Raw genomic sequence first — 26,121 nt, forward strand, 5'->3', positions numbered from 1 at the left:
TGATAGGGAGAGAGACAGAGAGACACCTGCAACACTGCTTCACCACTAGCAAAGCTTTCCCCCTGCAGGTGGGGACTGAGGGCTCAATCTTGGAGCCTGTAATGTGCACTCAACCAGGTACACCACCACTGGCCCTAGTCTTTCATTTTTCTATGACTGTCCATGTTGTTTTATCTAGCTGTGTGTGTGTGTGTGTGTGTGTGTGTGTGTGTGTGTGTGTGTGTGTGTGTATCTTCAGTATGGCTAACATTTACTCTATATCTACATATTTGATATCTTACCCATTCTGAGAATGTTCAGCTATACTTTTTTTTTTTTTTTGCTACCAGGGTTATCGCTGATGTTCAGTGTCTGCACAATGCCACTGCTTCTGCGGACTTTTTTCCCTCCTTTAAATAGCACAATTGGATATGTACTACTTTGCCATGTATGTGATCCAGGCTCTAGTCCAGCCCACACTACACTGAAAGAAATTTCAGCACTATGGCCTCTTAGACACTCACTGCCTCTATGCTTTTCAATCTCTATAAAAAAAATTAAAATAAAATTATGGTGGGGGTAGATAGCATAAAGGTTATGCAAAGAGACTTTTCATTCCTGAGGCTCCAAAGTCCCACATTCAGTCCCCTACACTACCATAAGCCAGAGCTGAGCAGTGCTCTGGTAAAAAAAAAAATTAAAAATTAATTTAATTTAATTTAATTAAGAGAAAGAGAGAGACCAACTGATCACAGCACTGTCCCACCTCTCATGAGGCTTCCCTCCTTGCAAGTGCTCTCCCAGGGCTCGAACCTGAGTCCTTGCAGATGGTAATGTGTTTGCTACTAGTTGAGCCACCTGCTGGTCCCCACTTGTTTGTTTGTTTTATAAACAGCACATATTCTTTGGTGCCTGTGTCAGAATCACAGAGAGCAGCATGTTTGATCCTTTGCTAGCTCGACACTGGGCTTTTGTTGGCCTTAGGAGTCACTTCCTTCTATGGAGCTGGAAGAGGCCCCAAACTGCTGATGTGTCCTCAGGGTCCTGGCTCTCAGGCTAATCTGTAGGCACCTGGGCTCAGACCAGCTGGAGCTGCCACCTGGGAACTGCTATGGTCCAGATGTGTCTGTACTTCCCCCGACCCACCCAAAATTCACATGCTGAAACCCTAAGCCCAGGTGGTGGCATTTGGAGGTAGGATCTTTGGGAGGTGAAGAGGGCATAAGGGTGGGGACCCTGTGAATAAGATCAATGCCTTTTTTTTTTCCTTCTCCAGGGTTATTGCTGGGGTTCGGTGCTAGTGGGTTTGAACTACGAATCCACTGTTCCTGGTGGCCATCTCCCCGCCCCTATTCTTGTTGTTGTTGCTGCTGCCGTTGTTGGACAGGACAAAGAGAAATTGAGAGAGAAAGGGAAGACAGAGAGGGGGAGAGAAAGATAGACACCTACAGGTCTGCTTCACTGCTTGTGAGGCGACCCCCCCTGTGGGTGAGGAGCTGGGGGCTCGAACCAGAATCCTTGCCAGCCCCTGCACACTATGTGTGCTTAACCCAGTGTGCCACCACCCGCCCCCCGAAATCAGTGCCATTTTAGACGGAAGAAAGCTCCCATCCCATTCCACCATGTGGAGAAAGATGCCATGTGGGCTGCAGGCCTCATCAGACACCAGATCTGCCTGAGCTCTGGTCATGGACTTGCCAATCTCCAGAACTCAGAGGGGAAAAGCCTATTGTTTATAAAGTCACCTGGTTCATGGGATTCCATCAAGCTGCCCACAGGACTGATGGGCGTTGGACCCAACTGGCCTCCTCATGGCCCTGGCAGGCAGTGGTTTGAAAGCCACAGATAAAGCTCAAAGAGCTGAAGTGCTAAGCAGAGTGAGAATGCGGCTCCAGAAAGATTCTGATCTGCTGCTTCCTCCACATCTGAGCCCGCCAGCCTCCTCCGCCTTTCGCTGAGATAAGGCCACACTGCCAGCTCCTTCTGCAGGCCCTGTACCCACCAGGACCGTGGCCTGCTCTCTGGCGGAGAGAGGGAGGGCACCTTTAGGCCAGACTCACAGGGAGGAGGCAGTTTTACAGGTGTGGAGACCCCTGAGCCTGCACCCGGGGCTGCCTCTCCCAGGACTTCTCTTCGTAGCATTGCAGTCTTCCTCACTCACCCCTGCTGTGGCCACAGCCTTTAACCCGGCTCTGTCACTCCCATGCTTTGTGACTGCAGGTCTTAAGTTGGCCTCTGTGTTGTTTTTCCTTTTTGGGGGGTGGGGGAGTCTACAGGGTTATCAGTGGGACACTACAAATGCCTACACTACAAATCCACTGCTCCTGGTGGATATTTTCCCCCTCATTTTGTTGGATAGGACAGAGAGAAATTGAGAGAGGAGGGAGAAGATAGAGAGGGGGAGAGAAAAATAGACACCTGCAGACCTGCTTCAAGGCTTGTGAAATGACCACACACACACACAGGTGGGGAGCCCAGGACTCAAACCAGGTTCCTTCTGTGGGTCCTTGCACTAAGTACTATGAAAGCTTAACCCAGTGTGCTACCGCCCGGGCCCTCTGTCTCCCTTTCTCCATCAGAAAGAAGTCTGCCTGAAGCAGTGAATGAAGCCTTCTCTAGACAGAAGCAGCTCCAGTGACCTGTCTAATATTCTGCTCTTCACAGAGCAGTGCCCCTGAATTGCATACACACATCTTTCATCTCTGTGTGAGGCTGACTCTGAGGCAACCTCACTTTACACTCGACTAAAATGTATCCCTTGTGGTCACAGAGCAGCTCTGACTCCTCCTGTAGTGAAGGCACTACAAAAACTGAAGATGACCTGGGCGCTCACTATTCCATGTTCCTTCCCTCTCAAGCCCTCACTCCGAAGCATCTGAATTTCCAGTCCAGCTTGGACATACCCTTTCACCTACTCTGGGTAGTAGTGTGGGCTTCCAAGGAGCTGATATCCAGATATGTGTACCTGGTGCAGACGAACCCCTGTGGAACCCCTGTGTGCTTGTGAACTTTGGTCAAACACAAATAAGTACAGTATTCTTTGTCTAAAAAAAAATTATTTATTCCCTTTTGTTGCCCTTGTTTTATTGTTGTAGTTATTATTGTTGTTGTTGTTGATGTCGCCATTGTTGGATAGGACAGAGAGAAATGGAGAGAGATGGAGCAGACAGAGAGGGCGAGAGAAAGATAGACACCTGCAGACTTGCTTCACCGCTTGTGAAGCGACCCCCTGTAGGTGGGAAGCCTGGGGCTTGAACCGGGATTCTTACTCCAGTCCTTGCGCTTTGTGCCACCTGCGCTTAACCCACTGTGCTACCGCCCGACTCCCATATGTGAAGTATTCTAAAAGCTTCCCCACTCTCACTAGTATCTGGCAGACCTCACAGCCTTGGGGACACACAGCCCTGGTTATGAGGATGGGACTCGATGGCCAGACTCTTAATTGTAGGACGACAGGTAAAGTAGTTAATTTCAGACATAATATCGAACTCCATTCCTGAAAGATTCTACTTCCAGTAAACTACTCACATAGTACTCAAACATAACTAGGTTAAAGATGAGTACAGTAGTCATTCAGATGTTGAGTTCAAATCTACTATCTTTAAACTCAGTTACCACACCCTACCTTGTCTAAGGTGTTTAATCATTTACTCATTTTTTTTTTTTTCTGCTTCCTGCCTGAACCTAAGTACCTAGAGATGTGGAATTTCTGGTGTTTGTAAACCTTGTTAATGAAAGGACACTGGCCCTAAAGGAGAGGATTTTGCTGGGCTGTTCCACTCCTACGGTGGTGTGTATTCAGAAGTCGCCTCCTGTCTCTGTCAGACACTGAACTTATCTTTCTGAGTAATCTTACGGGTATACTATGTCTCCAGCCCTAATAATGTGACAGGTACTAGGTCCTGAAGTCTATGACTTTGGGACCCAAGGGTTTCCCCACAAGCTCTCCTCACACAAACATTTTGAAGCAGCAATACCTAACTCCATACTGCAAATGAAAAAAAAGGATCTGATCCGGGAGGTAGACTCTGCTTAGCACAGGAACAGCACCTGAGGCAGGAATGCCAGAGGCCACATGCACCCATCATGCTGCTATCTGGGACCTGCTGTCAGGGACAGGTGAAAAGAGAATGGTGGGAGGTGGGGAGGGAGGAAGGAAGAAAGAAAGAAAGCAAGGAAGCGTGGATGGATGGATGGAAAGTCTGTTCCAGGTACTTTTTTCTGATGGAGAGAGACAACGGGGCCATGTGGTAGCATACCGGGTTACCTGCTCATAGTATGAAGTGCAAGGACCTGCACAAGGATCCCAGTTTGAACCCTGGGCTCCCCACCTGAAGAGGGGTCACTTCACAAGCCAAGAAGCCTCGCTGTATGAAAAGGATGCCTTAAGAGCTGAGATGGAGGGGTTGGGAGATGGCTCACAAAGGCAGAGCACACACCTTATCATGCGCAAAGACCTGGGTTCAAGCCCCCAGCACTATGCACAGGGGAAGCTTCATGAGTGGTAGAGTAATGCTGTGGTGTTTCTCTGTCTCTCCCTTTCTGTCTCTCACCTTCTATCTGGGACAAAAAAGAAGAAAAGATCTGAGGACACTGGGTGGGGGGTGGAGAAACGGAAGGGGGCTACAGTGGGGAGGGGATGCAGTATCCTGCACTGGGGGGAGACAGCACTTTGGTGGTGGGTGGGGTGAGCTAAGACATATTTTGGGGAGCTGTGACGCCATACCCCGAGACGAGTCTTGTGAAACAACATTTCCTCAATTAAAAAAAAAAAAAGAAATTTAACAGAAAAAGAAAGGAGTCCCTTAATTGGAGACTATTTTTCTACTTGGACATATTTTAACTAGACTAGCTAGAGAAATGTTTGTCTTACTTGTTCTCTTCTACGATTCAAATGTCAGGAATCTGGGGATGCTGCTATTTCCAAACTAAAAAACAACCAGAGTGTGAAAATGCGAAGTGAGCCCTGTTCATGAAAAGCTCCTGGCAGAGAGCAAATTGTGAGGACCATTTAAAAATGAACATATTCCAAGAAGCTATGAACAGTGTCTTAATCTCTTCCGTCTCCTTTCCTTACCACCCCAGCCCCCACCATGTAGAAAAATGCCCACCTTCCTCTCTCTCTCTCTCTTTCTTTCTCTTTTAATAAACATATGTGGGTTCGCAGACACATTTTCCACCAAGAGGGAGAACTGCTTATTTCACCAACCTGATGTAATTGCAATGACTTTCTCATATTCATAAAGACATCAGAAAAAGAAAACCTACCCACATGACAAAATAAGATGGGTAATCATTTCTGAAAACAACACTGAGCTGTTAAAGCATGAGAATAGCAAGGTAAATTTATTTGATTGCCTCAAATACGTTGCCTAAGATAGATGTGCTAACTTGGTGGGAAGAAAGAAAGGAAGGAAGGAAGGAAGGAAGGAAGGAAGGAAGGAAGAAAGAAAGGAAGAAAGAAAGAAAAGAAAGGGAGAAAGAGTGAGTAAACCCTTAAGTGTTGCAGCAACACACACATACTTTTGCATTATGAGTTAGAGTAATTTCTGATGCCTTAATAATCAGTTGCCATTACAGCAATTAAATAAGTAAATATTATTAAACTCCATGTCCATTAGAAATGAGTGAAATCCAAAGTTATGATTTACCTAGAAGCAGAAGAGCGGGGAGGAAGTCCATATCTTATACTCTCTCTGGATTCCCAACACGTCCAAGAGCTCAGACCCCAGCAGGCTCACTGACCTTGTAAAATTTCCCTTTCACAACTATGACTGCAAACTGGCTCTCCTAACACAGAAGGTACTTTCAGAAGGAGTTATATAAGCAAGACACACAGGCCGGTTCAGTGACGTGGAAACCACCTCATGTGAGAGAAATGCAGCAAACACCCCCCACCCCAAGTCACTGCCCAGGATAAAAAATCGAGACTGAGTGTAGTGCCCTGCCTCGCTAACTAGAGGAGGGAAAAATCTGTAATGAAACATGATCAACAATTAAACTAACGAGAGTCCTAAGTCACTGTGCGGGGAGGATGCAGAGTTTACATCTACAGGGCCATTTGCAGGCCCTCCTTGCTGCCTAGACCCCTCCTCTCTTGGCCTCTTTTCCTATTTCAGAAGGACAGAGGCAGCACCTCTCCTCTCCCTGCTCCCAGAGACAGCCTGGCACAAGCGAAGGAACAGGGCACAGGCTACCTGCAGGGAAATGGTTAAAAGTTGTCCCCTCTTCTAACTGCTGGTTCCTAATATCTGGGTCTCTCCACGTTCCTCGAGCACAAAGCCCACTCCTCAGTCACCTGTTCACCTCCTCACAGAGTCCTCCCTGGAGATGACAGATGCCAATCAGCTGCATCCCACCCATGGGAGATGGTAGGGGGAGGGGAGAGACAGAAGTAAGAGGGAAGGCAGGTGGCATTGAGCCCGTGGTCCCCACGTGGCCCAGGTGTGCTTGTGAGCAACACCAGAAGGAGCGTCACAGTGAGGGCACCAGCATCTGGGCGGTGCTGTCACAGAAGTCATGGGGAGGATGGGAGTGGGAGGGGAGCAGGGGCTGCCCAGAAGCACCGAGAACCAGCACTGAAGGATTACAACCAAGAAGACGCAAGGGAACATGTGTTTAAGGCTGAGCACTCTGGGGGCCAGGCGGTGGTACACCGGCTAAGAGCACACACGACAGTGTGCAGGGACCCGGATTCAAGCCTTTAACCCACCTGCAGGGGGAAAACCTCATGAGTGGTGAAGAAGGGCAGCAGGTGTCTCTCTCTCTCTCTTTCTCTCTCTATCTCCCCCCCTCCACTCAATTTCTCTCTGTCTCTATCCAATAACAAATACTTATAAGAAATTTTTTTTAATGATGAGCACTCTCGTTAGGGGTGCTGTGGGGCATGGATCTGGGGTACGGCCTGAGTACAGACCAGGTGAGCCACAGTGCTGAGCAGCAAGGCTGATTGATGCATGGCCTTCGTCAGCCACATTCCTGCCAGGGGTAGAGGGGGTGCAGTGAAAATTTCAGGATGTTGCTATTTCCAAACTTAAAGCATCAAGGGTGTGAAATGAGGCAGGTCCTGATGCCCAGGGGCTCCAGCTTGGCTCACCCCACCTCCCTCCCCCTAATGACGCCAGCACCACAGCTCACTCAAACAAAATGGCCGCTGCCGCCGCCACCACCACCACCATCACCACCACCACCACCAAATTCTGCTCAGGGAACCACACTCTGCTCTGTGTAGCTTGGTGAGGAGATAAGCTGGGCCCCAGCCTGGGAAGTTTGCAGCCCAGGAAAAAGCCGACAGCTGGGGACCCGGGCAGAAGCCAAGAATGTCTCATGAGGCCTGGAGCAGAAAAACACTACTCCACCCACCCCTTCACCACCAATAATAAAAGAACACCCTTGTTTGAAATCTCATTGTTCATTGAAAAAACACAAAGGCTTTTTGACAACAGCATCTCAGGGTGCTAGAGCACAGGACTTTGCATGCCTGAGGTCCCAGGTTCAATCCCCAGTACCACTATAAGCCAGAGCTGAGCAGTGCTCTGATCTTTTGCTGTCTCTCTCCTTCTCCTTCTCATAAAAAATAAGCAAATAATAAATTTTTTTTTAAATGTAGGAGTTGGGTGGTAGCACAGCGGGTTAAGCGTAGATGGCACAAAACGCAAGGACTGGTGTAAGGATTCCGGTTCAAGCCCCTCGCACCCTACCTGAAGGGGAGTTGCTTCACAAACAGTGAAGCAGGTCTGCAGGTGTCTATCTTTCCTCTCCCCCTCTGTCTTCCCCTCCTCTCTCCATTTCACTCTGTCCTATCCAATAATGATGACATCAATAATAATACAACAAGGGCAACAAAAGGGAATAAATACTTAAAACAAACAAACAAACAAAAACAATGTAATTTGGGGGCCAGGGAGGTAGCTCAAGCTGTCAAAGTATAAAACTTCTATTCAAGAAAAGGCCCTGGGTTCAAATCCAAGTACCATCAAAAGCTAGAGTTGAACAATGCTCTGGTCTCTCTAGCTCTCTCATAAAAATAAACTAATTTTTAAAATGCAATATAGAGGGGCTGGGGACACAGCATAATGATTATGCAAAAAGACCTTCATGCTTGAGGCTCTGAGGTCTCAGGTTCAATCCCCAGCCCCATCATAAATCAGAGCCGAGCAGTTTGTCTCTCTCTGTGTGTCATTAAAATAAATAACAATTTTAAAAATATAAAATGTAGACCAGGGGCCAGATGATGTAACACCCAGTAGGGTGTACACATTACAATGTGTGAGGACCCGGCCCCAGGCCATGGTCTCCACCTGTAGGGGAAGCTTCACAAATGGTGAAGCAGTGCCGCAGGTATCTGTCAATCACTTCCCCATCTTCCCCTTCCCTTTCATTTTCTGCCTCCATCCAAAAAGAGAGAACAAAGAAAATACAATAGCAACTATATGTACATCTAAGATCAGACTTCTTTGTCCATTCACTTAAATAAACTGAATTGAGAGTGAAATACTCTTATTTTGTGAGGTTTAATGTATAGTAATGAATTTAATTAGTGGTCTAGGAAGTGGCACAGTGGCTAGAACATTGACTTAAAAGTGTGAGGAAAGGGGCCAGGTGGTGCCGCACCTGGTTGAGCGCACATGTTACAGTGCACAAGGATCCAGGTTCTAGCCCCCGGTCCCCACCTGCAGGGGGAAAGCTTCACAAGTGGTGAAGCAGTGCTGCAGGTGTCTCTCTCTCTCCTCTATCACCCCCTTCCCTCTCAATTTCTGACTGTTTCTATCCAACAAATAAAGATTTTTTTAAAAGTGTGAGGAGAGGGGGGGTGTCAGGCGGTAGCACAGTGGGTTAAGCACACTTGGTGTGAAGCGCTAGGACCAGGGTAAGGATCCCAGTTCGAGCCCCCGGCTCCCCACCTGTGGGAGAGTCAGTCGTTTCACAGGCGGTGAAGCAGGTCTGCAGGTGTCTATCTTTCTCTCCCCCTCTCTGTCTTCCCCTCCTCTCTCCATTTCTCTCTGTCCTATCCAACAATAATTACAGCAATGACAACAATAATAACAAAAACAACAATGAACAACAAGGGCAACAAAAGAGAAAAAATAGCCTCCAGGAGCAGTGGATTCGTAGTGCAGGCACCGAGCCCCTACAATAACCCTGAAGGCAAAAAGAAAAGAAAAGAAAAGCATAAGGCCCTAAGTTCAATCCCCAGCTCTCTCTCCCTCTCTCATGTTAATAAAAATATATATACCTTTAGAGATTATCCATGTAAATGATTGACTGAAAACATTTAAATGAATACAACTTTACTCTTTTTTCTTTTTTGCCTCCAGGGTTATCACTGGGCCTCAGCGCCAGCACTACAAATCCTCTGTTCCTGGAGGCCATTTTTCCCATTTTGTTGTCCTTGTCATTACCCTTGTTGTTATTATTATTGTTGTCATTGCTGTTGTTGGATAGGACAGAGAGAAATGGAGAGAGGAGGGGAAGACAGAGAGGGGCAGAGAAAGAGAGACATCCGCAGACCTGCTTCACTACCTTTGAAGCAACTCCCCTGCAGGTGGGGAGCTGGGAGCTTGAACCTGGATCCATACACTGGTCCTTGCACTTAACCCACTGTGCTACCATCCAACCCCCACAACTTTACTTTTCAAAGGCTTTGGAGCCCACTTGCTCCTCCCCACCAGGACCCTCTATCTGGAGAGAAACCATTGTCACCACATCCACCCTTCTCAACCAGGACACAGGTGCCACTTACAGAACTGCAGGCTGAGGCTCAGGACGGCCAGCAGAGCAGCCAGGGCCAGCAGCAGCAAGAGGCGATCACGATTGCGGAAAAGCATTCTTGGTCGTTCTACTTGCTCTTCATGGCTGCACCTCAAACTGGGGAGGAGCCGGTCCTGTGAATAAAGCAGAGGCCGACATGTGGTGCTCAGAGGTGGGAAGCCACACTTGTCAACCTAGAGTGTGGGACTATGTGAAAGCTTGGTAGAGCTTAGGGGAGCTCTCTCCATCCTTGGATGGAGGTCTGGGAAAGACACCCCCTTGTTAGCCTCTCTCACAGAGATAAGCAAAGGGGAAAACAGTCTCCCAGACTCAGTTTCCCCTTATTAGACTCTCAAACCCACAGAGATGTCACAGTTTCTCCCCGATAGCTGCAGACCACATGGCTGCCTGCTTTAAGGTTCACGCAAAGTTCACATAGTCACCCAGAGGTCACACAATCACCTCACTTTTGATCACAAAGGAGAAAATACTCCATCAAACACCTCCTCAACACCAGACAGTGAAGCCCCAAATTCTATTTCCTTATGGCCTTTGATATCTTTGATTTACATCAAGCTTGTTTTTCTTCTGTCTCACCCTGCTGGTTTAACCCCTATGCTTCTCTCAAATGCCTTTAGATAATTAACCTGCTTGCATCATGGAGAATAATTGTCTTGACCTTTATGTATCGCCATCAATTCTTGTCATACCAGCCCCCTACCATAGGGGCAAGGTGACCTTTAGAAACCTGTCATTTCTGACGTATTTGAAAAATGTTCTTTGTTTGAATCTCTATTTAAACCCAAGCCTACCTTCCAATAAATGAGAGTGTTTGCATCAGAATCCTCTCCGAGTCTCTTTCTTTATCACGTAGTCTCTTGAGCTAGTGATAGAGCCTCAGTAAGCTTAACTTTCTAGCTGAGTGTCACCCTGCATGAGCTCCAGCATGAGACAAATCCCGTGAGCCCGTGAGCCCGTGAGCCCGGTCCTCTGGTCAGGAAGCAGACTCTGGTGGGAGAACAATGGCTCTCCCAGTGGCTCCTCTGAGTCCCCAAGTAAGTCCAGCTAAGAAGGCTCCCTTTACTCGCAGGGAAGCTCCCTGAGCTTCCTTTGTCAGAGGACCACAGGAAAGGCCAGGCTTTATGGGAATGACCTTTCCAAAGGAAAACATAAAGGAAGCTAATCGAGTGCTTGCCGTGTGCCAGATGACAGAGTCACTACACACACGGGCTCATACCCATATCATTCCCACCACCAACTCCTTCTCTTCCTTACTTTATCTTTTTTAAAATTATTATTATTTTATTTATTGTATAGAGACAGTCAGAAATCAAGAGGGAAGGAGGAGATTGGGAGAGAGACACATGCAGCCCTGCTTCACCACTCATGAAGTTTTCCCCCTGCAGATGGGGACTGGAGACTTGAACCTGGGTTTTCTTGTGCACTCAACCAGGTGTGCCACCACCTGGACCCTCCCTTATTTTATCAATGTATATGTATTTTACTGACACCAGGTTTATGGCTGGGATTTGCTGCCTGTACAACAAATGCATTGCTCCTGGTAGCCATTCCCTCCCTACTTTTTTTTTTTAAAAAAAAAAAAAGGACAGAGAGAGGGAGAGAGACAGAGGGACACCTGCAGCCTTGCTTTACCACTCATGAAGTTTCTCCACTGTAGGTTATTATTATTAAATATTATTATATAAATATTAATATAAATATTATTAAATATTATTATAATAAAATAATAATAATTTTTTAAAAGATAAGCTTTTTTTTAAAAAAAAAGACAGAGAGAAATTGAGAGGGGAGGGGAGACAGACAGATAGGTAGATACAGCTGCAGATCTGATTCACTGCTAGTTAAAGTTTCCCTCTTGCGCAGGGGTGGATACCATAATGGTTATGCAAAGAGACTCTCATGCATGAGGCTCCAAAGTCCCAGGTTCAATTCCCCACACCATCATAAGCCAGAGCTGAGCAGTGCTCTGGTAAAAAGAAAGAGAGAGAGAAAAAAAAGAAAGAAAGAAAGAAGAAAGAGAGAAAGGAAGAAAGGAAAGAGAAGAGAAGAGAAGAGAAGAGAAGAGAAGAGAAGAGAAATGAAGGGAGGAAGAAAGAAAGACAAAAAACGGGGCTGGGTGGTGGCGTAGTGCTCATGTTACAATGAGTAAGGTCCCAGGTTTGAGTCCCTGGTCCTCACCTGCAGGGGGAAGGTTCTGAGTGGTGAAGCAGTGCTGTAGGTGTCTGTCTCTCTTCCTCTCTATCCCTCCCTCTTTCCTCTTGATTTCTGGCTGTCTCTATCCAATAAATAAATAAAGATAATAAAAAAACAAACAAAAAAAAAACACTTCCCTCCTACTGGTAGGGACCAGGGATTTGGAACCTGGGTCCTTGTGCATGGTGTGTGTGCACTGAACTGGGTGTGCCCCTATGCCTAACATGTGCCCCCACATGCCCCCTACTTCTAACTCTTGCAACTTTTTTTTGTTTCTGTACTCATTTTAAAAAAGTGTTTAAAGGGCCAGGCAGTGGCACACCTGGTTAAGCGCACACATTACAGTGCGCAAGGACCCAGGTTCAAGCCCCTGGTCCCCACCTACAGTGGAGAAGCTTCATGAGTGGTAAAGCAAGTCTGCAGGTGTCCCTCTGTCTCTCTCCCTCTCTATCTCCTCTTCTCCTCTCAATTTCAGGCTGTCTCTATCCAATAATAAATCAATGAAAATACTTTTTAAAAAAGAAGTGTTTAATTAATTTTTATATTTCATGTATTTATTTTAATGAGAGATACACATACAAAGGGAGACCAAAGCACTGCTCAGCTCTGATTTATGGTGGTGCTGGGAATTGAACCTGGGACCTTTGCTGCATCAATCATGAAAGGATTTTTGCATAGCAATTATGCTATCTTCCCAGCCCTATTTATTTATTTATTTCATTAATTAGCAATACAGGGGCTGTGTGGTGGTACACCTGGTTGACTGCACACATTACCATGCACATGATTACCATCATCTGTTTTCCATCTACACCATGCCTCGGCCTCGCATGAGCTTAATGTGCAGCTTGGCGATACGAGAATCCGGCATGAAGCCCAGCCAGTCTATCTTGGCGTTACTCTCGATCGCACTCTGTCATTTCACGAACATCTCATAAAAACTGCAGCAAAGGTGGGTGCGAGGAATAACATCATTGCAAGACTGGCCAGCTCCTCATGGGGCGCGAGCGCTTCCACACTACGATCATCATCTCTGGCATTATGCTATTCCACTGCAGAATACTGTGCCCCAGTGTGGTTCCGTAGCCCCCATGTCCACTTGGTCGATTGCAAATTATATTCCTCCATGAGGATAATTTCTGGAACCATCCGTTCCACCCCGGTTCCATGGCTGCCAGTTCTTAGCAACATCGCCCCACCAGATATTCGTCGGGATGCGGCATCATCTAAGTTCATTTCCCACGTCTACGCTCGACCGGACCTGCCAATATACGCGGATATCTTCGCCCACCCTGTCCAACGCTTGACGTCTCGTCACCCAATCTGGTCCCCTACGCCTACACTGAACTTCTCTGTTCCAGTCTCTTGGAAACAGAGTTGGCAGTCAGCTGAGGTAAAGAACAAACACCTCATCACAGACCCCTGCAAGCGTCAACCCGGCTTTGATCTAGCACGTTATGATTGGGCCCTCCTCAATCGCTATCGAACAGGCCATGGCCGGTGCGCCGCTATGTTCCATCGCTGGGGAGCCAGAGACGACCCGAACTGCCTCTGCGGCTACAGACAGACTATGACCCACATAGTCAATGACTGCCACCTCTCCAGATTCAAAGGAGGTCTTGAAACTTTACATCAGGCTCAACCTGATGCTGTTGACTGGCTACGGAAGAAGGGCAAACGCTAGAAGAAGAACTATGCACAAGGACTTGGGTTCAAGCCCTTGATGCCCAACTGCAAGGGAAGGGGGGGGTGAAGCTTCATGAATGATGAAGCAGTGCTGCAGGTGTCTGTCTTTCTCCCTCTCCATCTCCCTGCCCCGCCCCGCCCCTCCCCTCTCGGTTTCTCTCCACCAAAAATAAATCAAAAAAGGAAAAACAAGGCCACCAGGAGCAGAGCAGTGCATACAGCATGTGGGCACTGAGGCCTACTGACAACCCGTGTGTGTGTGTGTGTGTGTGTGTGTGGCAATACAGAGAGAGATTGAGTGTGGGAGAGGTGGAGGGGGGAGAGATATGGGGAGAGGGATAGAACACTGAACAGCATGATGCTAGGGGTTGAGCCTGGCACTTCAGAACCTCTGCTACTATTAACCACTAAGCCCCCGCATGCAGATAGCCAGGCCACCAAAATGAGAGGCCACCAGCCTGTCAATCAGCACGGGCAGGTAATGCCCTTGAGAAGGTCTGGCCCAGCCACCACTAGAGGAGCAGCAGGGGAGATGGCGCAGACTGAGTGGACACTGACACTGAAGCAACCTGTCCCATCAGGAGGAAACATCGGGCTGGGCTGTTGTTTTAAGTTCCTGTGTTTCGGTGTAGAGCAGAGGTGACGTGCTAACAGAAAGGCAGTGCGGTGCACCTTCCTCAGCAAGGCTGGAGCCGGGGAACCAGCCACCCCAAGGCCTCCAGTCCGATGGCTCCAGCCTGTCTGCAGCTTGTCGAATGCTCTGAGCCAGTGGGGCTATATTTAGTCCTGAGCTTTACAAGGCAGAGGATCTGGTGAATTAAGTAGACAGCTGGGACCATGTGACTGCCTTTCTGTGTTCTGCCCTCAGGCTACTGACATCTCTATGCATCTGGGGCTTTTGTGGGGTGCCACAGCTCTGGTCTGCAGCACTTGCCTCTGCTATCCTTTTTCCATTTCTGTGTCTTCCATCCCCTCCTAACTCTCCCAGCAGTCTCCCAGTGCCAGGTGCCACGCAGTGGTCAGTCTCCTCACTGCTATTTGTGCTAGGGGTCAGCCCTGGGGACATGCCAAGCCCTACTAGAAACATGAGCCATCTTTAAAATGTATATATAATTTACTTTTTATTGGATAGAATCAGAGAAATTGAAAGAGGAGGAGGGAGTAGAGAGGGAGAGAAAGAAAGATACCTGCAGTACTGCTTCACTGTTCTCAAAGATTCTCCCTGCAGGTGGAGACGTGGAGCTTTAACTCTGGTCCTCACACACTGTAACACACACTTAACAGGATGCACCACTGCCCAGCCCCATGCACTATCTTTTGAAGCTGATGTCCTTGGAAAATGTGGAGCTGCCAGGCACCCTGTGTTCTTCGTTTTCTCAAATGGTTGAATAAGATCGTCACAGTCCAAAGCTCAGAGTTCAAGTCTGGATGTGCAGCTGAGCTGGTATGTGTGTGTGTGTGTGTGTGTGTGTGTGTGTGTGTGTGTACACATACATGCATGTGTGCATTCGAAGCTGGAGCCCCATGAACACTACCCCTTCCCCCAATGCTTCTTCGATGGAGACACTTCATCAACAGAAGAGATAGGAAGGAACCCTGATGTAATGAGAATAAGGCTCCAGGGACCAAAATCTCTGTGTCTGATCCCTGTCCTGCAACTTGTGCCCTGTGCACAAGTGGGGGCATCTCAGGCTCCCTTTAACATGACAGAATGTCAGGTTGCATCTCGGGGGAGAGAACTCGACCAGAGCCAACCTGGGCTGCTGCTTACTCAGCGACACAGGAGAGGAACCAGGAACTGAGCAGCTGAGCGGGAACGCAATGCAATTCCTTTATTGATCAGAGAAAACGCATTTATATCTTTTGAAACGGAAGTGGCAGGTCAGAAAAGGAAATAGCTAGGAGAGGGGGTGGAGAGAAAAAGAGGGCGAAGGTAGCAAGCTTCCATCTAACCAGTGGGGATTAAACCAATACTCTGCAGGCAGGGCGGGTCTCAGGCAAAACAATGATTATGTAAATAGACCACGGTATCAAGCAATGCAGGGGATCTGGCGTAATGACCAACAACAGAAGATCCAAGATGAGAGTGACGGGGAGAATGAGACCAGGCAGGAAAGTGCCATGTTCCACTGCATGCTATTAAGGAGACAGGCTCCAGCACCTGGGCGTCTCTTCCTAACGTGAAACACGTTAAGATGAAGGTGCTACAGAATAGACTCAGAGCTGGCCTCCGGGCTCAGGGCTATCACTCCACACAAGAGCACCAGACTTTCACGCCTGAGGTCTCAGAGGTTTCAGGTTCAATCCGGGCACCACCATAGGTCAGAGCTGAGAAGTGTTCTGGGCCTCCGAAAGACATTCTTCTTTTGATATGTCAGATATTTATTTAAACTCTGAGGACAAAGATGGTGAGGCCCTAGAGAAAACAAGAAAATGATATGGTCTTCACTGTCTTCTAACGTAATGGAAGGGGGTATTTATTTACTTATTTATCTTATTTATCTTATTACCACCAGAGTTATCGCTGAGGTTCAGTACCTGCATGACCCCCGGTGGCCATTTTTTGTCTTTTATTTATTTGATAGGACAGAGAGAAATAGAAAGGGGAGGAGAAGATAGAGAAGGAGAGAGAGACAGACAGACGCTTGCAGTACTTGCTCCACTGTTCGTAAAGCTTTCCCTCCTCTTCAGGTGGGGAGCGGGGGCTCAAACCCAGGTCCTTGCACATGATGACGTGCGCTTAGCCAGGTGTACCACTACCTGTTCCCCAGGAAGGAGATTTTAAGTCCTCAAAAATTGCTGCTTTTTGATATTTTCTGAACCCTCTCCTCTCTTCTTGATTCCCTGGAAGCCGAGACACCTAAGGATCCCTCCCCTCTGTGAGGACCCCAACATTAGACGTTTTCACTGAGAAAACAATGGGAAGCAACTTAAGATAACATCAAGAAGTCCAGCTTTTGACTAAGAAGTGCTCTGATCTGTCTAAGGCGGGGGGTAGCACCTCACCCTGTAGCCACCATCTTCAGTAGGCCAAAGAGACCCCCCCCAAGTCTTGAGCACCCATGTACACTCACATTCAATTCCTCTTCCCCCTCAGGGGACCCCTGCTGTTTTCCAGATTTGGAGCCAGTCACTTCAGAAGAAATGTCCCTTGAAGAATCTTAAATGGGAGTTGGGCTGTAGCGCAGCGGGTTAAGCGCAGGTGGCGCAAAGCACAAGGACCAGCATAAGGATCCCGGTTCGAAGCCCGGCTCCCCACCTGCAGGGGAGTCGCTTCACAGGCGGTGAAGCAGGTCTGCAGGTGTCTCTCTTTCTCTCCCCCTCTGTCTTCCCCTCCTCTCTCCATTTCTCTTTGTCCTATCCAACAACAACAACAATAAAACAACAAGGGCAACAAAAGGGAATAAATAAATAAAATAAATATTTAAAAAAAAAAAGAAAAATCTTAAAAACTCCCCCTCTAAGGAAAACCTCTTGTATGTTTTGACTTTCTGCACAGTGACTCAATGGTCCCGGCTGAGCACTACCAAGAGTGTAAGAGAGCAGGCTGGCCTTGGGGAGCTAATGTCACAGCAAGAAAAGCATGTGACAGTCCTTGTGTGACCCCCTGGGTCTGGGAGTTCCCTCCCCACCCATCACATAAACACACCATCTTTGTCCCGAATTGCCACTTCTGCCCTGAGCTGTGGTTTCTCCTCCAGACCTGGACCCGGGCTCATGTCCCCACCCCTAGTGGGGCAGGCAGCCCAGCTCAGCCTTCTCCACCGCGTGTGGCTTCGTGGGGGCTGACTCAGCTGCCAGCTCCCCAGCCTGGAACATCTGTCTCAGCTTCTACTGGGCTGTGTGCTGGTCTCTGTGGCCTGGCCCTGTCCTCCAGAGCCCCTTCCGCCTGTTCCAGCCTCGGGGAGGAGGTTCACATGCAGCACGCAGCTCTACGCCTCCCCCCTCTACATACTCCTCTGCAGAGTTTACTGTTACTCTTTCTCCACACCCTGCCAGACTCCTCCACGTCACTGCAGTCCTCACTCAGCTCAGGCAGCAAAACTTCTGGGAAAATTCAATGTCACAGGCAGGGAGAAATGCTCCAGACGTCTCCCAGATTCCATCACCTTCCAGGGAAAAAGATGCTGCAGGCACCAGGACCAAATCCAAACCCTCAAAGAATTCAGTGGAAACAACCATCTCATGTTCTAGCTGAATACAGAACAGTTACCAGTTATTAGAAATCTGCTGGGGACTCTGGAGGAGATAACCCAGCCTGTTAGAGCATCAGCCTGCATGCCTGAGGCCCCAGAGGCCTCAGGTTCAATTCCCAGCAACCCCTATGCCAGAGCTGAGCAGTGCTGTTTCTCATTCTCTCCCTCCTGCCTTCCTCCCCCTCTCTCTCTCTAAATAAATAAATAAATCCTTTAAATAAAAATCTGCAGGCACCACTTTGGTCCTCTATGCTAAACCCACATTGTAAAAATATCTTAAATCCAGAAATAGAGTCATTACTCTGAATGCCTAATGAAACAGCAAAAATAAACAGAAAACCTTGGCAACTTAATTCGACTGTAGGACAGATCTGAACAGTAAATATATATATATATATATATATATATATATATAAAATATATATATGTAATGTTGAAAAGAGACTAATACTGAATAAGCCATTCCTATTATGTTATGGTAAATACCACTTAACACTTATAAATTAAGAGCAAAAAGGAACATTATAAGTTAATTTTTTTTTTAAACCTTGACTTGCTTTTTCACCTTATGAAAGCTGAACGTGCCACATCTGGTGACTCTGGGCTCAAAGCCCCCTCTTCAGAATGCATAAAATCTGGTGTTTTGAACATGACCACAACAGCTTGAAAGAAGAATGTGGATTCAATTACCACTCATCACTACCAGGAATAGAAAGATGGTATTAAAGAGAACACTTTAGATGTATTCTATACTGTCATTTGTTTGAGTACTATCCATTGGGTACTAAGGAAATACAAGATTATAATTAAAAAACAAACAAAAAACCACCCTCAGTTCTATAATTGTGCACTATGAATTAAGCAAAGGTAAAAGCTATGTGTCAAGTCTTCCCTAACCAAGGTGACCTTAAAGTGGATTGCATGCAAAGTCAAAGATGCACAGCTAATAATAAACCAACTGCACGGTCTGAAGATGGACAGAGACAGAACCCAGAACCTCCTGGAAAACCTCAGTGGAGTGTCGTATGCTTTACATTGGTTTGTTCTAGCCCTCCCCCACCAAGAGAATTAGATCAGTCCAGTTAGATTTCGCGGGCCCGCTTGGCCCCACCCGAAGGAACCCCTCGAGAGTTCCAGAGTTTGGAGGGTTCCTGAGTTCCAGAGTGAGAGAGAGTGCTTGCGCCGCCGCAAAGAGACAGCAGAGTTCTGTTTGGTGATTAGTTTGGTTTAGTTTATGAATCGTTGTTCCTGAATAAAGAAATACAGCTTCCCTGCCCAGCCGTTGTCTCTGCGTCTCTGTTACCCGCCCGTGAAGCTAGCCCCGCCGGCAAGAGCCTCAGAAAATTTTAACAACAGTGGAGAGCCAGGCACCTGGGATCTGCAGGCTAGGTTCTAAAGGCTGAAACCAATCCATCCATTCAATCACTCAGTCAGTTAATTCCCAACCACTTGTTTCCCCAGAGGCAGTGCTTCTCAGGTCTTGTTTAAAATGCAGGCACAGGGAGTCGAACGGTAGTGCAGCGGGTTAAGCACACGTGGCACCAAGCGCAAGGATGGGCGGAAGGATCCCAGTTCGAGCCGCTGGCTCCCCACCTGCAGGGGAGTCGCTTAACAGGTGGTGAAGCAGGTCTGCAGGTGTCTATCTTTCTCTCTCCCTCTCTGTCTTCCCCTCCTCTCTCCATTTCTCTCTGTCCTAACTACGATGACAACAATAACAACAATAATAACTACAACAATAAAACAAGGGCAACAAAAGGAAAATAAATAAATAAATAAATAAATAAATAAATGCAGGCACAGAGGACCTAGTGGTGGTTGTATTGTCATGTGGAACACTGAGAAATGTTATGCATGTACAAACTATTGTATTTACTGTCGACAGTAAAACATTAATCCCCCAATAAAGAAATTAAAAAAAAAAAAGCAGGCACAGGGAGATAGTTTAATGGTTATGCAAAAAAGACTTTTGTGACTGAGCCTCTGAGGTCCGAGGTTCAATCCTGAGTTGAGCAATGCTCTGGTAAAGTCAATTAATCAATTAAATAATATTAAAGACACAAAGTGCTCTGGTAAAGTCATTAATCAATTAAATAATATTAAAGACACAAAGGGACACAGGACAACTTGGTACTCACAGATAAAATGTAGACAAGTATTTCTAGATCTGAGATCTAGAGTTTGCTCAAAATGTTTCAGGGGAGCCAGGTAGGAAAGAGGAAGCTGAGAGGAAAAGGAATGAAGCAAACCTAGCCAAAGGTAAGTTACTAAAGATGGGTGAGATCTGGGAGATGCACTGTTGCTCTGTTGGTGGTGGTGGGGGGGGTGTAGAGCTGAAGCTTAAATAAGATTTTTTTAGTGGTAAAAAGTTAAAAGAAAAAGGAAATATGAATTCAGTCCAAGGAACTATAAAGCCAGAGAGAAATGGTCTGGGGGAGCTGCAGAAACTCCCTAAGCAGGCTCAGCTGGAGGAGGATCAGCAGATATCAAGCTTTTTGTTTTTGGAAGATTCCTGGGGCTGGAGACACAGCATAATGGTTATGCAAAAGACTCCCATGTCTGAGGCTCTGAGGTCCCAGGTTCAATCCCCAGCCCTACCATAAGCCACAGTTGAGCACTGTTCTGGTCTCTGTCTCTCCATCTCTCTCATTAAAATAAAATTTTAAAAAGCATTTTTTTATTATTAGAAAGGATGGAGAGAAATTGAGAGAGGAGGAGGAGATGGAAAGGGAGAGAGAAAGATATCTGCAGACCTGCAGACCTACTTCCCTGCTCGTAAAGCATCCCCCCACCCCTATAAGGAGAGAGCGGGGACTCAGACCCAGGTCCCTGTACTCTGTAATATGTGTGCTTAATGAGGTACACTACTTCCCAGCCCCATAAATAAATAATTTTTTAACAGACCTATTTTTCCCCTCTGTTGGTATGCTTCTAAATTCTGCTTCTAAGACCCCTCTGTTTTGATCATCACATTAGGTTCGCTTGTATTACTTACGATGTGGTCTATTTACATAATCACTGTTTTACCTGGGTCCCGCCCTGCCTGCAGGGTATTGGTTTAATCCTCATTGGTTAGATGAAAGCTTTCTATGTTCTGTTCACGTTTTTTTGCTCCGCCCCCTCTCCTAGTCATTTTCCTTTCCCTTGCCACTTCTGGTGAAGAGATGCATAAAAGGCGATGTATCTGATTAATAAACAAGATACTGCTTCCCAGCTCAGCCATGAGTCCCTGGTCGTCTGTCTCCCGCCTGCAAAGCTAGACTGGCAACTGGCGCCCTGAACAGGGACTGGCACCCCTCCAGGGTTATTGCTGGGGTTCAGTGCCTGCACTACGAATCTACTACTCCTGGAGGCTATTGTTTCCCTTCTGTTGCCTTTGTTGTGGTTGTTATTGTTATTGTTGCTATAGCTGCTGTTGGATAGGACAGAGAGAGATCGAGAGAGGAGGGGAAGGCAGAGAGAAGGAGAGAAAGATAGACACCTGCAGGCCTGCTTCACTGCTCGTGAAGTGATCCCCCTGCAGGAGGGGAGCCGGGGGCTCAAACTGGGATCCTTATGCTGGTCCTTGTGCTTCACACTGTGTGTGCTTAACCCACTGCACTACCACCCAGCCCCCACAAAAGACTTATTTTTATGAGAAGAAAACACACACACAGAGAGAGACACCAGAGCACCGTTTAAGCCTGGTTTATGGTGGTACCAGAGATGGAACCTGGGGTCTCTGGGACCTCAGGCAGGCAAGTGTGTGAAGTCAGTCCTATCTCTACGATGGGTCCCCTCTCAAGGTCCTTAGATGATCACATTCCTAGGCATCACAGGCACCATAGGCAAAGCACGGAGGCAGAGCACAGAGGCGAATCAGACAGCCCTGCATGTTTCTAGAAATGAGGGAGTCTTTTCCAGAAACTACAGTGGGCTTCCCCTAAGTCTGACTACCAGAATTAAGTCTCATACATGAGCCAAACTAGCCACCCACTGGGAATGTACACCCAAATCCAGGGAGGAAGGATAGGTCCTGTAGGAAAGGGGGTGGGTGGAGGTCTAAACAAAATCAAGGGGGTGGGAGTGTACGTGATGGCTCACGTTTGAGATCTGACAACACCCACTACTGCCTGATGGGATTATTTTTAACCTCGGCTGTCTGACTACAGCCCTTCTCAGACTCAGCAATCAAAGCCCACAGTACTAATTATAAGCTTAAAAACGATGTCAGAGCCAATATGCTCAGGCGTCACTCACAGGGACACACGGGGGAGTGGCATTCCTCAGCCGGCTGCACATGTTGTGAGAACAGGACCCTTCATTCCCTGTTTCACAGCAGTTTAAATGTGCAGTACAGGGGCCGGGTGGTGGCTCACATAGTTGAGTGCATATGTTGCAAAGCGCAAGGGCCCAGGTTCAAGTCCCTGGTCCCCACATGCTGGAGGAAAGCTTCACAAGTAGTGAAGGAAGGCTGCAGGTGTGTGTGTGTCTCTCTCTCCCTCTCTCTCTCTTTCCTTCTCTCTCTCTCCTTTCCTCTCAATTTCTGTCAGTTTCTATCCAATAAATAAATAAAAAGACAAAAAAGTAAAATAATAAATAAATAAATTGCAGCACAGGGTCAGAGAGTTACAGCAGCAGTAGCACATGGAGTTTAAATTCGAGAGGTCCCAGGTTCAATACCCACAAACAGCTGGAGCTGACCAATGCTCTGGTGAAAAATAAATAAATAAATACTAATAAATAAGCAGAACAAATGACTCACTTACCATTTCTCCATTTCTTTCAAAGAGCAATCATGGAAGAACATCCAGAGATTTATTACTTTTTAAATCCTTAGAAGTATTACTTTTGGGGAGTTGGGTGGTAGCATAGCGGGTTAAGCGCAAGTGGTGCAAAGTGCAAGGACCGCCACCGTAGGGATTCCGGTTTGAGCTCCCGGCTCCCCACCGGCAGGGGAGTCGCTTCACAGGCGGTAAAGCAGGTCTGCAGGTGTCTGTCTTTCTCTCCCTCTTTCTGTCTTCCCCATCCTCTCTCCATTTCTCTCTCCTACCCAACAACGACAACAATGACATCAATAACAACTACAACAATAAAACAAGGGCAACAAAAGAGAATAAATAAATATTTAAAAAATAAATTAAATTAAAAAGAATTATTACTTTTTTATTATTTTTCTTATCTGCAACTCTCTGCTTTGAGCTTTTGCCACCTCTATGTTAAGAAATTTTTCAGGGCATTGGACTATTCCTCAGGATCCAGACAAACTGGAAGGAGTATGTCAGCAAGTCCAGATTCTCACTGTTGTCACCTCTCCAGTTCTTTCTTTTTTTTTTTCTGGAACTTTCTGGCCTTTTTGCTGCTCTGCTCCTTCTTAAGTTTCAGAGGTAGCTACACCAGAATAGGGCAAGCTCAACCAACAGAGTTGGGATCTGATCTGAGAAAACATTTCCAGGGTCGGGTGGTGGCACACCTGGTTGAGGCACACACATGTTACAATGTTCAAGGACCCGGGTTTGAGTCCCCGGTCCTCACCTGCAGGGGGAAAGCTTTGTGAATCCTGAAGCAGGGCTGCAGGTGTCTCTCTGTCTCTTTCCCTCTCTGTCTCCCCCTTCCTCTTGATTTCTGTCTGTCTCTATCCAATAACTAAATAAAGATAAAATTATTAAATAAAAAAAAATTCCCAAGACCAGCATCAAGAAGCTTGTCCCTGCAAGGACCGGCTAAGGATCCCAGTTTGAGCCCCAGCTCCCCACCTACAGGGGAGTCACTTCACAAGCAGTGAAGCAGGTCTGCAGGTGTCTTATCTTTCTTTTTCCCTCTCTGTCTTCCCCATCTCTCTCCATTTCTCTCTCAATGATGACATCAACAGCAATAATAATAACTACAACAATAAAAAACAAGGGCAACAAAAAGGAAAAAATAAATAAATAAAGTTTTTTTAAAAGATCACCATTAAAAAAAAAAAAAAGAAACGTCCCTATGTTTTCTTCTAGGAGTTTTATGGTTCCACGTCTCACAATCAAGTAATTTTTGAGCTGTCATATATCGAGCTCTGGATCCCCACCTGCAGGGGAGTCGCTTCACAGACAGTGAAGCAGGTCTGCAGATGTCTATCTTTCTCTCCCCCCGTCTTCCCTTCCTCTCTCCATTTCTCTCTGTCTTATCTAACAACGACTACATCAATAACAAGAACAATAATAACTACAACAACAATAAAAAACAAGGGCAACAAAAGGGAAAATAAGTAAATATTAAAAAAGAAAAAAAGAGAAGGAAAGAAAAGAAAAACAGATAAGACGTGTACTTTTTGTCCAAACAATTCATACTCTGGGTATCTGCTCTTGAAAAATTTCTCATATAAGTTTCACTTATGTGGAATAAAATAACTAAAACAAACAAGCCTGCAATAGCAATAACAACAATAACTCTTAAACCCCATGAGAACGGTGGTGGCTCTCAGAGAGATGGAGAGGGGGAGAGAGGGTCTGGCAGAAGGTCTCTTGGGGTGGGATCAGAGAGTCATACACATACACACACACAACAGGTGTGAACTATACTCCCAAAGCATTCTACTATTCTAAACTGATATTAACTTAATTAAAAAGAATGATTAAGGGGCCGGGTGGCGGTACACCGAGTTAAGTGCACATAGTATTAAGTGCAGGGACTGGCACAAGGATCCAGGTTCGAGACCCCGACTCCCCACTTACAAGGGGGTCACTTCACATGTGGTGAAGCAGCTCTGTAGGTGTCTCTCTGTGTCTCTCTCCCTCACTGTCTTCCCCTCATCTCTCAATTTCTCTCTGTCCTATCCAACAGCAGCAACAGCAAGAAAAATGGAGAAAATGGCTGCAGGCACTGAGCCCCAGTGATAACCCTGGAGGCAAAATAATATAATAATAATAATGAAAAATGCTCATTCACGTACACAGAAGCAATGGAAGCAATTATTATTACTTAGAAAACAACCATAATGGAGCCAGGAAGGTAGCTCATCTGGATAGTGTGCCTGCTTTGTCAAGTGCACAGCCCAGGTTCCAGCCTGGGCCTCACTGGCTGGGGGGAGCTCGGATGCCACAGCACCATTCTCTCTCACTCTCTGTCTCTTTCTATGTGAAAAAGGTGTTTTGGATTGGTGAAACCCAAGCATGACAAAAAGAAAGTTTCTCTGTAGGGAATGGCAAGATGACAGTTTGTCCAAACAATGGAATGTGAGTCAGTCTTTTTTTCTTTTAGTATTTATTTATTTTTCCTTTTTTGCTGCCCTTGTTTTTATTGTTGTTGTAGCTGTTGTTGTTGACGTTGTCATTGTTGGATAGGACAGAGAGAAATGGTGAGAGGAGGAGAAGACAGAGAGGGGCAGAGAAAGACATCTGCAGACCTGCTTCACCGCCTGTGAAGCAAACCCCCTGCAGGTGGGAAGCTGGGGGATTGAACTGGGATCCTTACGCTGGTCCTTGTGCTTTGAGCCACATGTGCTTAACCTGCTGCGATACCTCCCATATCCCTCCCTTTTTTTTTCTTTAAGGTGGAAGACAAAGTTCCAGGAGGATTTGCCCAGCCAGAGACTGATGAGAGAGTATGTGCGAGTGCCAGCACCATAAACACAGCACAGTCTCACAAAGGTAAAGTGCAGATCCCCATATCTCAAGATATGCATGGCAGGGGAGTCGGGCGGTAGCGCAGCGGGTTAAGCGCAGGTGGCGCAAAGCGCAGGACCGGCGTAAGGATCCCAGTTCAAGCCCCCGGCTCCCCACCTGCAGGGGAGTCGCTTCACAGGCGGTGAAGCAGGTCTGCAGGTGTCTGTCTGTCTCTCCCCCTCTCTGTCTTCCTCTCCTCTCTCCATTTCTCTCTGTCCTGTCCAACAACAACAATGACAACAACAATAACCACAACAATAAAAAACAAAACAAAACAAAAAGGAGACAAAGATATGCATGGCAACTTCAAATGAAAAAAGTAAGATGACAGAAAAAACGGTCTGGAAGGAGACATCCTCAAATTAACAATGATCATCTCTACTCTTAACTTTTCAAGTTCTGCTCATGTTAACTGCTTTATTATTACAAAAGAGAAGTAAAGGAAGATTAAGGGCACATCGGATTAAGCACATGTAGTATGAAGTGCAAGGACCCTCACAAGGATCCCGGTTCGAGCCCCCCCCCCCCCCCCCCGCTCCCCACCTGCAGGGTTGGGGTCACTTTGTAAACGGCGAGGCATATCTGCAGGTGTCTACCTTTCTCTCCCCCTCTCTATCTTCCCGTCCTCTCTCTCAATTTCTCTCTGTCCTATCCTACTTAGAAAAAAAAAAAAGGAA

The 26,121-nt window shown here is 46.8% G+C and overlaps 1 protein-coding gene across 2 annotated transcripts in view; it reads right to left on the bottom strand.

Annotated features, from left to right (window-relative positions):
* PXYLP1 (2-phosphoxylose phosphatase 1) overlaps positions 1 to 26,121 on the bottom strand; it is a 58,159-nt gene that overhangs the window by 12,661 nt on the left and 19,377 nt on the right. For both annotated transcript variants that reach the window (XM_060197489.1, XM_016191232.2), the window contains exon 2: positions 9,722 to 9,863. In XM_060197489.1, the coding sequence (XP_060053472.1) occupies positions 9,722 to 9,863 (142 nt within the window). The remainder of the gene's footprint in view (positions 1 to 9,721; positions 9,864 to 26,121) is intronic.

The sequence above is a fragment of the Erinaceus europaeus genome, chromosome 9, assembly GCF_950295315.1.
Source record: "Erinaceus europaeus chromosome 9, mEriEur2.1, whole genome shotgun sequence".
In the NCBI taxonomy this organism is placed as follows: domain Eukaryota; kingdom Metazoa; phylum Chordata; class Mammalia; order Eulipotyphla; family Erinaceidae; genus Erinaceus; species Erinaceus europaeus.